Below are 12,856 nucleotides of genomic sequence, written 5' to 3'. Positions count from 1 at the left end.
ATATCTAAAACTGCTATAAATGTAACTGTTACCATTCCTATTATTTAGTCATTGTTAATATTGAAGACTAATTAACAACTAAAACAACCAGAATTAGTCATAGCATGTGAAAAGGTGCTCTAAAGAATTCTTAATTTGCTATTTATCAGGCAAGAACTGCAAATAACATAATCAAAAGAACTATTGAATGGATGGTTTCATACATCCTCAGATTAATTTACATCTGGTTATGTTCATTAGTTGTAATTTGAGGATATACATGACAGGATGTACAAAACCAGTCCTTAAACAGTTACCTTTCTGATTTTTATATTTGGTTCTCACCTGATAAATAGCAATGGACAATTCACACCACAGAAACCTCAATTCATTGAAATCTTAATTTGTTATAGAAGCCTTTCCATGTTCTATTGTTTTCAACTTTTGCATATACGAATTGTTGGAAATTATTATATTTCTCCAATTGTCAGTTTTTTACATGTATTATTAATTACTAATGATATATTAAATGACTTACTGATCTGTTTAAAATGGAATCAAAAGTGAAGCAGATTTGTATTTGATATTTAGAGCATTACTTGAATCTGATGTTATCATGCTGTTTGGGGCAAGATTAAATTGGATTCTCCACTTTGGTAAAGCTCCAAGATTTGCTTCTGCTGTACAATTCATACAGGTAAATAAATCTCTGCTAAGTGTTTAATGTTCACTAATTAACATCTGAAAGATTATACCTCAATTTTTTTTTTTTTTTTTTTTTCCAGCTTGCACTTAAAGATGGAAAGGTTTTAAATTTAACATGAAAAATATTTATTTAACAAGGAATTAGTAATAACAAAGGGAAAACCATAAATTCATGGTTTTAGTATTTGAATTATAAGATTTCAGAATTATACAAGTTTCAAGATATTAGTCATTAATTAATGAGCATTAATAAATAAATAGTACTTTCAAAATTTGATAAAAATTTAATACTATAATTCAGCCAGGAATCAGAAATTTGAAGATATGTTTGTTGAATAATATCAAACCATAGATTTGTCGATGGAAGTTTTTTCACTTGGCTATGCTATCAATTATATACTTGGTTTAATCTTTCATTCAAGTGTAAGCAAACAAAGTTTGCACCTGAAGTATTTTCAGGACTGGGACAACTTGTGGTAAAGGTGGTATGACTTCACATCACTTGCCTTAGTATCCCATAATGCAAAGCACATATCCTTGTGGAGATGTATGATGCTATGCATTAAAGGCAAGGGCCACTACCCAGACTAGTTTCGACCTTTATTGAGGTCTCATCAGTGGGAGCCAGACCCAGAGGTGGTGATACTAAGGTGGAAGTAATGGAGAAGTCATATTTTCATATGCCAGTTGCCAAAAGGTGTCACACCTTATTATTAAAAATTCTCTGGATTAAAGATGAGTTGATGGAGGTTTTTTCACTTGGCTATGCTACCAATTATATATTTGGCTTAATCCTTTATCCGAGTGTAAGGCAAGTGATGAGAACTTATACCTTTGCCACGAGTTGCACCAGTCCTGAAGATGCTTCAGGCGCAAACTTTGTTTGCTTACACTTGGATAAAGGATTAAACCAAATGTATAATTAGTAGCTTAGCCAAGTGAAAAAATTCCATCAACTCATCTCTAATCCAGAGAATTTTAATAATAAGATGTGACACCATATTGGCATATGGAAATATGACTTCTCCATTACTTCCACCTTAATATCACCACCTCTGGGTCTTGCTCCCACTGATGAGACCTCAATAAAGGTCAAAACCGGTCTGGGTAGTAACCCTTCCATTAATGCATAGCATTATGCATGTCTGCAAGGATATGTGCTTTGCATTATGGGATACTAAGGCAAGTGATGAGAACTTATAGCACCTTTGCTACAAGTTGTAAAAAATACTTCAGGCACAAACTTTGTTTGCTTATACTTGGATAAAGGATTAAACCAAATATATCATATATCATAGATTTGTCACTAAGCAGAATAAGTGGTTTCGAGTTCAGAGCATACATTAACATATCATTGGGATAAGTTGAATTGCAGGAAAATGCAAATGGCTCTTATTGCTTCCCAGTGTATATATAGTGCAAGTTATGACATGCACACTTAAAATGACTATTTAGAATTATTTAGGGTAATTATAATTAAAGTTCACATTTCGAAAGGCTGTAACTAGGTAATTACTTAGTGAAACGATTTAATATTTAACATGTGTATGGCAATGGAATTTTATTTTGTGCAGAAACTAACGTTAGTTCTAAAAGTTGCCACTAGGGTGATACATGGCGCTGCAATACTCAGAAATGTCACAAAATGTTGGATACATACACAGTGTGGTGTGTGGTTACACAACATGTTCGATATGCTGTCATCCATTGTCGGCAACATGCTGAAATCGCAAAATCGCATGCTCGACCACTTAATGTAGAGTTTCACTTGAAATGTTGTGGATCTGGTCTTGAGGTCCACTAAATTGGCTATGTGTCCACAATAGACATCTTTGAGATGTTCCCACTGCCAAAAATCACAGGGGTTCAGATCTGGTGAGCATGTTGGCAGCTGATGATTCTGTCTTTGGTAAATGTGTCCACAACAACCACTTGACAGGAGTGGCGATGTGAGGAGGGAAACCATCCTGCATAAAAACTGTTGAATCCAAGCACTGGTGCTATTGAAGTGTTGTAATCGCTTGATTGGCTAAGAAAGAGAATGCATATCACTGGCCATTAACAGTGCAGGTAACGAGAGCAGCAGGACTGAACTCTTCGAAAAAGAAAGGGCCAATAATGAATTCCACTGTAAAACCACACCAAATGGTGACCTTTGGAGAATGAAGTAGAATTTATTACTCAGTGTGTGGGTTTGCAGTTGTACATATTCACAGTATCATCCAGATGGAAGTGAGCTTCATCAATCCAGAAAATGTTCCAAGGCCAGTCATTGTCCAATTCGGTCTGAGTAAGAAACTGCAAGGCAAATGTTTCTCATACATCCTGGTTAGGATCAAGCAATTGCTGAACATGGGATATGTAAGGATAACCATGCAGAATTTGTCTTATGACTCTGCAAACTGTGCAATACTCCATGCACTACTACTTCCTATGGCATTTGCTATCCTTTCTTTCTGTAATGCTATGACTACTTCCTCCACTGTGTGCTGTTCGATGTACTTCCTTCCTCTACCAGGTTTGACATCTAAGGAATCTTCAAATTTCTGGATTATTTTGCATAAAGCATTTGCAGCTATAGGACCTGTTTTTAATCCCTTTAATGTTCTGAACTTTCACAGTGCTGTCAAGGCGCAGCTGTTATTTTGGTGAAACAACTTCACCAGAAGTGTGTGATCCTTCGGTAATGGTGACATTGTGCTTTATTGTCTGTTCACAGGCAATGAACTGATGCATTCCACAGCTACCTTCTTTTATAGAAGCTTCTTCTGAAGCATACATCATTGGGGACATTTGTCATTTGCATAAATGGTTTGATCACAGCATTTCACTGCATACCAGAAGTATCATATAATGTATATGTATTACAATGCCATGTATCACCCTAGTGGCAACATTTTAGAACTAATGTTGGTTTTTGCACAAAATAAAATTTTGCTGCTGCACACATGTTAAAATATTAAATCGTTCTGCTGAATAGTTACCCAGTTGCAGCCTTTTGCAATGTGTACTTTAATTATAATCACTCTGTGTATTTGTGAGATAAATGTTTTCATTCATTTGCTGTTTCATGCAATTTGATATCTTTCAAATATAAATGAATGCAACAGTGTTTTGATACAAAAATATAAGCACTGCATTTATGTAGAAACCATACGTAAAGATGGAAACTATAAATTAAAAAAAAAATCATTTCATGGAAATTTATTGAAAGTAGGAGGGATATGGGTATGATGGTGGTCATATAATGAGAACTGTGTGAATTATACAATGAATTGTATAATGATGTGCCAAGGAGTAGGAGGACATTGATATGTAGAAATAAAGGTTATATTCATTCTTTAGCTCTTGATCAAGCTACATTTGATCCTTTGCATAGATTTGATCATCTAGTTTTTGAGGAGATGAAGAGATTTTAAAAAGCTCGAAGAGTGATTGAGGTAGTGTCAGATCTTTAAAAGAATATCTATGTGAGGACAGAATGAAAGAACATCATCTGCATAGCCTAAGAAACATGAGAATAACTGGTGATATGATTGAGACATAAGTCGTCCAGAATGTTGGATACAAATTCTGCATTAATCTTTTCGTAACAGGTTAATGTACATGGGAATTTTTCATAAGAGGTTGGGCACAGGGACAGAACAAGAGGCCATCCTTGAGAGCTGTTATAAGGAAAGTGTGTGTGTAAAAGGAAGTGAAAAGCAGTTTTTGCATAGAGAATGATAGGTAAGTAGTGAACACGAGAGAGTGGTGAAGGCAGAAACAGTACATCAGATTCAGATCATTTGATAAGTGTTGTTTGATAGTGAAACCTCCATCATGATGTCATTTTTGAGTACATGGTCTTGAGAAGAATGTGTATGGAACTGTTGCATAGCTGTAAACGAAATGTTTGTCAACTGCCATGCATTTTTTTTATTTGAATGATGAGCAAGTATTGAGCATTATTTGAGAGTGTGGTAAGTGTAGAAACAATAAATGAGTTTACAACAGTTTTATGAGTATTGTCTTTGATAATGAGGATCCCTTCCACGATCAGTCTTTTTGACATTGCAGTGGTCTAAGAAATAGTAATAATATATGAAATTGCTTTCAAGTTGAGTTTTTTATATATTGTATATTTGCAGACAACATTTTAGATGGTACTTGATATATGTGCATGTTTCAGCTTTAGAAATTTGAAATTAATAATTTATATTAATTTGGTGGGATTAGGTAGATATAATGGCAGAAGAACTTCACAACAGTGTTCAAGCTAAAGTTGCACTTTCTGGAGATGTAAATTCCATTTCTAAACAGGTGAGAATGAATGTGATTATGTTCCACTTTTTTAAAGATCTGTGACTTTTAGCATAATATTTAGCATTAATGTTAGTTTTGTTTTGCTATCTCAGATGCTTAAATGATGCTGATAAGATTAAGTGCTATATACTAAAATTCTTCTGGTTCCCATCTGCCATATGGCCGGGGGGGGGGGGGGGGGATAGCTATATGCTACCATTCTAGGGAGAGATGATTATGAGCAAGGCAGTTTCCCGTTGCCTTCCTTGCCGTAAGTATTTATGACTGTAACCTGTGTGTTCACGGGGCCAGTTTGCCTGCTTGCGGGATGAAAAACCCCAGATAAACTGGCGGAAAAAACCCTGCTGCCCACGCCCAAGACCGGCTAACTTGGCTATGGCTGAGGAAGATCCTTAAGTTCCTCACGTCGTGGACGGGAATCGAACCTAGGACACTCCTTCCCCAGGCATATGGTTGCGAAGCGCAAAGCCACTAGGCTAACCGTGCGGATATATACTAAAATAAAGAGCCAAAAGGCTTCAGTTCGGTGATACAAAAATTATAAAAATCAAGTGGATATCAGATCCAGCATTATTTCAAAGCTGAATGTAGAAACTATAAAAGTCTCGTAAAAATAAGTTGACCAGAGAGCTTATGGGGAATACGCCCACCAGCATTTACGAGTTGCCCTAGCGCTGACCACCTTAGAAAACATGCACGCTGCTCAGGTGTCCATGTATTCGCTTTCTAATTTGGTCCATTTTTTAAGGTTTCACTGGCCTGACAGCTGTTTCAAACTGGTTGGTTTTGTCAGAGACCAGGGATAGAGACATAGAGAGCAAAAACTCTTTCAATACTAAGAATCTTGAAATGCCGGTAAGTGCAGCATTTTAAGTGCTATAGCACTCTACACAGATTGTGGTCTTGAATGGACTGTGTGTTGTAGTCATTTGACTACAACACACAGTTCATGTGTTGGAAATAAATATATACGTAATGGTACCAAAGTATTCTTAGAAAGTAGTCGAAGAGAAAAAATTCTATATATAATAACGGATGATGATTAACACGTGTACATGATAGGCAGTAGTTATAGCTTCATTTTATTTTATTTTATTTCACTAGAGGTCTGGCCAGTAGAATAACCGTTGATCAAATCATTGTCTCTTTTATCTGTATAATGCACTTATCAAGATGTTGAAGAGATTGGTTAGTTAAATAACATAAGATTGGATTGATGGACATAGTATTTATGATGTTTGGCACAAATTTGTAAAGAGTAGGTCTTGTTTTAGCAATTTACATGCATTTTATTACAAGGTGACAAGTATTCTAGTTAAGGGAGAATCACATACAGTGATCTTCTTGGAACTTTGCAAGAGCATTTGACCGATTACAACATGACAAGTTGGTGTACAAGCTGCAGAGGAGGAAATAGATACTATATTGTTAGATTGATTGGAGATTGGCTCTCTGAATAATACAGGCAAATTGTGTATAATGGAGCAGTGTCTCAAAAAAGTAGGGTAACCAGTGGTGTGTCCCACAGTTCTGTTCTCAGGCCACTCTTGATTAACTTGTTTGTGAATGATATATCGTGTGGACTGACTTGGGATCTTCAGTTGTTTGCTGATTATGCACAGTTGAGGAGATAAGTAGCACTGCTGATATTAATTCCCTTCAGGAAGATTTCAATAGGCTTTTGACTTGGAAAGAGGAATGGGGTTGTAGTTTTTAATGAGTGCAAGATGTTGCATTTTGGAGTTCAGAAATATAAGGCTGTGCACTGATGATGCTGTACTGCAGGAAGTTTGAGATTCAAGATTTGAGAGTAATGGCTGATAGACTGAAGTTTAGAGGGCATATTATTATTATTATTAAGAGAAACTGCAGGAGTGAGGAACTCATCGAGGGAGGCAATATTATTCATACTAGCTGTCATACCTGCTCTTGAATTCATTCACACTACTTGCACACAGAACATCCGACAGCAATCCATTCCAATCACGTACCACTCTACAGAAAAATCAAGCCCTCTATCTTTCCCTTCTTGACATCACTTATCCTCAACTTCCAAGGATGACCTCACGTCCTTTCCCCACCCTCCAGAAAATTAAAAATTCCATCTACTGAAATTCTGTATAACCCTTTCAGAAGATTGTAAGTCTCCATCATATCACCCCTCTTTCTCCTGTTTGCTAGTGTCTGCAGCCTACAAATTCTCAATCTGCCTTCATAATCAGTATTCCAAAATCTTGATATCATTTTTGACACTCTGCTTTATTAGAATCACAACGAAAACCAGGAGACCAGACCTGCATGCAATAATCCAAGTGAGATCTTACCAAGTCCTTGTAAAGATGCAAAATAACTTCCTTATCTTTACATGTCAAGGTTCGTTTCAGCATTTCAATTATTCTCTGAGTTGTATTAGAATTTTTGCTATGTGACAAATGAACTTCAACTTCCTGTCTACTGAAACTTCCAAACCCTAGCCTGATCTTGGATAATCCCTCTTCTAGCATAATCCCACAAACATAATACAACATTGGATATCTAATCACACAGATTACATGACTTTACATTTATTAACATTGAACTGACAGCCATTTTCCCATGCCAACTATTCAAATCATTCTGCAAGTACTGCATATCAGCAGCACTCCTGATTACCTTACCTATCTTTGCATCATTGGCAAATATCTGTATGTGTCGCATGTCATATCCTTCCCAATGTCATTAATGTTAATGTACAGATTAAATAACAATGGAGAAAGGACTGATCCTTGAGGCAGACCACTGTTTACCTTGAATTCACATTTTCATGTATGGCTTTTTGATATGTCAGTCAACTATCCTCTTATCCATGTCAATAGTTCATAATCCAATCCCATATTCTCCAATTTATGCAACAGTCTTCCATGCTGTATTCTGTCAAAAGCCTTAGCACAAACCAAAGCTCATGGTATATCCATTCTCCTTGTCTATCTCAGTGATAACATTATTATAGAATGTGGTCGAGTTGCTAAAACATGACCTTCCCTTAGTAAATCCATGCTGTTCGTTGCAAAGTAGAAATTATCTGGCAACCCATTTATGAATGTGAGTCCTAACCAACTTTTCCACAATCTTCACCACTACTCCTGAGATACTGATCGGTCAATATTTGGATACGTCGGTCTTTGCACTACCCTCGAGCAATGGGATTACCATACATTTTTTCCATTCCTGAGGAATATTCCCTGTTCTGAGACTCAAATTATATAGCCACGTCAAAGGACTAGCCAGTTTAGCTGAACACTCTTTTATCATCTGTGCTGATATCCCATCAGTTCCTATTGCAGAATTCTTATTCAGTTTGTGCAACAGCTCTAGTAATTCCTCCTCATCCACATGAGTTTCCTCATATGGTGAAGAGGTAGCAGAGAGTTCGGTGTTGCATATACCAGGTTGATAGCATTTTAGCAAAATGGCATTAGTTGAACAGTCACTTCTGTATCAGTCGCAACATACCATCTATATTCAGTAGTTATTCTTTCAAATTCATTCTTGGTTTTACTTGCACCATAACAATAGAATTCTTTTAGGTTGCCTTTAAGCTTGCAGAGCCAGTGGATTACACATCCATTTCACTCCTACTCTATTTATTCTTCGAACTCTAGGTACACGTTCTGATATTGCATCATTTAAGTATTTTTTAAACACTTCCCATGCACTGTTGATATCCTTCCCATCTAACAACTGATACCATGGTGCAGAACCCAGCCCTACTCCTCAGGTGTCATAATTTCCTGCTTTGTAGTTCAGCATGTAACCTAACCTTTTCTGAATGGAACATTCATAAACTTAGTCACTTCCCAAGTGAGTACTACATGATCTCTATCACCAACCAGAGACAGAATCCTTTCTTTAACTGAATCTCCCCCAACACTATAATCAGATCTATCAGGACTCTGAAATGCTGAGAATGGAGAATTTGAGAGGTTGCAGATGACATATAAGATCTAAATTTATTAAGATAGGCTACCTTGATCAATTCCTAGAACATCATTAACTGCTAAGAACTGATTGAGGTAGCCTGTCAGTTTTTTATTGACTGCAATTGAACGAAATGAAAATCAGGTATTTAGTGCAGGTATAGCAAAGCTCAGGAGTGTTATCTTTATCACTTTCTTGTACTTCTGTCCTGTGATGTTGGCGAAATTTTTTCCGCAATGTTGTTTCTCAAGATAATCATTTTCATTACAGTATTGAACACTTGTCAATGGACAAATATTTGACAGTTTCTGATGTGGTTCATGTCTAATGGGGTGTCATTTTCACTGTTGACCATACCTGGTATATCCAGGATTAAATAATTAAAATCGCAGCAAGCAATTTCTCATCAACTATTGGGCCATAAACTGTATTGCTTGTAAAAGATTTACTTTTGCACTGACTTCCTTAGCATTTGTGAAGAACCAGTAAAGATGTCCTGTAAAAATTTTCTTGATTTCTGCTGTAATTTGATGTCCCATCTCATCTGCACAATTCTTATGGCATGGTAAATTCTCAATTCTAATCTGATTAAAGCATTTAGGCCAAGATCTTTTTCCAATAATGGTTTTCATTTTTCATTTACCAGTTCCTGACATATTTGAACAGCATAACACTGTTACATGATTCATTATTTTCTTTGATCCAAATGGTGTAGTGTTTATAACACAGGGAACCACTCATTGAGGCACAATAACAGTCTTGTTTCATTGGCACTGTAGCTGTCATCAACACTAAATTCTTGAATTTTTATGTAATTTTTATAACATTCCATGTGGTAGAGATTATTGGCTAGTCCAGTTTAAATGGCATTGTGTCCCAAATAGACAAAGCAAATTCTTGTTATATTCTCATTTTTGTTCTTCTAGACTTTTCCCAATAAAATGGCTGTCGTGATTGGCATTGTGTCCCAAATAGACAAAGCAAATTCATGTTATATTCTCACTTTTGTTCTTCTAGACTTCATCATCATCAAATTCCTGCCATGTACCCAAAAGGGATGTACAGGATATGATAGTACTATATGAAAAAATTATATCATTACTAACTTCCTATCTACAATTTTCCTCCAAATCAGTCTGTTACTTGTCAAGACTGCAACATTATCAGATCTTATATTTCTATCGTCTAAGGCACTTTGTACCGTATCAATCCACCTATATCTTGGTCTTCCTCTGGGTCGTTTTGCTGCCAACCTGGCAGAGAACACTTGTTTTGCTAATCTTTCCTCGCCCATTCTGTACAAGTGACCATACCACCTAAGATTAGCTCTGCTAACGCATTCCTGGATGAAGACAATGTCAAGTTCTTTCCTAATATCCTCATTTTTAATATGATATTGCCATTGATGCCATCTGTTCATGCCTATATTCTTTCTCAGGACTCTCGTATCTGCAGTCTCTAGTCTTTGGTCAAGTGTTTTACTTCTGACCCAGCTCTCAGATCCATAAGTTAACACTGGTTTGAACACTGTCTTGTATACAGCTAATTTAGTGTTCCGGCTAATTTCTCTCTTATTCCATATGAATTTATTCAGTTGACTTCCCATCATACCAGCTTTACTGATTCTGTTGTCTATTTCTATATTTAATTTACCATCTTCAGTAAAAATTGTGCCTAAGTAGCTGAAATGTTTTACTTGTTCCACAGGTTCTCCATTCACAACACAGTTAACATTTTCAATGATTCTGCCTATTTTCATTGTCTTTGTCTTTTTATTGCTGACCTTCATACCATATCTATTACAACAGCTATTCAATTTAGTCGGAGAATCTTGCAGACTTGTAGCGGATTTATTTAGAAGTATAACATCATCCGCATAAAGCAAAGAGCTGACATTAACATCTCCAATTTTGATATCATGTTTAATACCACTTTGTTTCATAATGTGATCCATATAGATAATGAATAACAGAGGGGATACATCCTTGTCTGATACCAGATTTAACGTTAAACCATCTTCCTGTACTTCCTTCAATTCCAACTGCTGACTTACAACTCAAATAAAGACTAAGTATTCCTTGATATAATGCCCCGTTGACACCATATAACTGCAGCGTATTGAATAGCTTCTCTCTTGGCACCTTATCATATGCCTTTTCCAAATCGACAAAACTTAAATACAGATCTTTGTTATATTCCCATGCTTTCTCGACTATTTGTCGTAAAGTGAAGATCTGATCCTGACAGCCTCTATTTGGCTTGAATCCAGCTTGCTCTTCACCAAGCTTTTCTTCCATAATTCTTCTCAACCGTTTCTCAAGTATACTTGCATAGATCTTGCCAGGAACACTCAGTAGGGAAATACCTCTGTAATTCTCACATTCAGTTTTATTTCCCTTTTTATGTATGAGTACTATGAGAGCTCTACTCCAATTATCAGGAATTCGTCCCTCTGTCCAGGCTTTCTGAACTATGCAGTGCAGCCACTGTAAGACTCTTATACCACCATACTTCAGCATTTCTGGTCGAATATCATCTACTCCTGCTGCCTTTCCACATTTCAAGCCTTTGATGGCTTTTTCTACTTCAAGTATGGATATGTATTCCTGACTGCATGCCTGGTCAGTGTTTTTTATCACTGTGCTGTCATCACTACTTGTTTCATTTAGCAGTTTTTCAAAGTAATTACTCCATACTTCAAGGATATCTTTTTCTCCTGTTTTCATGTCACCTTTATCATCTCTAACTCCTTTTACAGCACTCTTTCCTCCATTCCTAAGCTTCTTCAACAACCTCCAGAATATTTTGCCATCATCTTGATATTTATTTTCTATATTCTTGCCAAAGTCCTCCCATGACTTTTGTTTAGCTAGTTTTACACAGTGTTTAGCATTCTTGCATTTGTCTCTATATTCTCTAAGAGCACAAGCTGACTTATTTGACAGCAACTTTTGATATGCTTTCTTCTTTTCTTTCACTGCCTCTTTAACTTCCTGTGTCCACCAGGGAGTTCTGATTTTTTTATCCTTGCAGACAACCTCACCACATGCCTCTCTGGCAGAATTAATCAATGTTTTCTTCAGAGTTTGCCACTGAATCTCCAAGGTTTGATTCCTGTTCTCAAACTCTTTCATTTTTTCTTCAATAATCTTTGTGTATTTTAGTCTACAGTTCACATCTGAGAGCTGCTCAACTTTTATTCGCTTTAAACTTTTTTACATGTTATTCTTTTCAATATGAAATTCAATTTTATCCTGCTCAAGACTAAATAGTGATCACTTCCAATTTCAAATCCTCTGTACACTCCGGTGTCCTGCACCAGGGAAGAAAATATCGCTATCAACGATAACATAGTCAATGAGACTTTTCTTATTCCTAGCCTCTTCTCTCCATGTGAATTTGTGCACATTTTTATGTTGGAACATGGTGTTAGTAATAACCAGTCCATGTCCTGAGCAGAAATCCAACAGATATTTGCCATTATTATTAGCTTTGCTCTTTTCTCCAAATTTTCCCAAAATATTTTTGTATGTCTCACAATCATTTCCTACTCTGCTATTTAGATCCACAATAAGGACCAACTTTTCCTTTTTCATTGTGTCAGATGCTTTTTCTAAAGCCTCAAAAAATTCCTCCACTTCTACCTTAGTAGAACCTTCTGTGGGACCATAGGCACAAATAAGTCTCATTGTCCAGTTCCCCATTCTCATATTTGCCCAGATTACTCTACTTGAGACTGACTGCCATTCAAGAAGATTAGCCTCGTATTTTGTGTTGAATACTATGGCTACTCCTTCTTTTCCTTGATTGTCACTCCCTGAATATAACATTTTGTATTTATTGCTCAGAGAGATCTCACCAGTTTTGGTCTTTTTTGTTTCAGTCACCCCTATTATGTCGATCTGGTACT

At 36.3% G+C, this 12,856-nt stretch overlaps 1 protein-coding gene across 1 annotated transcript in view; it reads left to right on the top strand.

The window, feature by feature from the left end:
• The window catches only part of Hacl (2-hydroxyacyl-CoA lyase), a 270,179-nt gene that overhangs the window by 121,875 nt on the left and 135,448 nt on the right, over nt 1–12,856 (top strand). The window contains exons 9-10 of the mRNA XM_090403161.1: nt 571–676; nt 4,903–4,986. Of these exons, the coding sequence (XP_090259287.1) occupies nt 571–676; nt 4,903–4,986 (190 nt within the window). The remainder of the gene's footprint in view (nt 1–570; nt 677–4,902; nt 4,987–12,856) is intronic.

This window comes from Typopeltis vanoorti, chromosome 13, assembly GCF_054136105.1.
Source record: "Typopeltis vanoorti isolate ZY-2024b chromosome 13, IOZ_Tvanoo_1.0, whole genome shotgun sequence".
Taxonomy (NCBI): domain Eukaryota; kingdom Metazoa; phylum Arthropoda; class Arachnida; order Uropygi; family Thelyphonidae; genus Typopeltis; species Typopeltis vanoorti.
The sequence above is the reverse complement of the archived record's forward strand: the minus strand, read 5'-3'. Positions and strand labels throughout refer to the sequence as shown.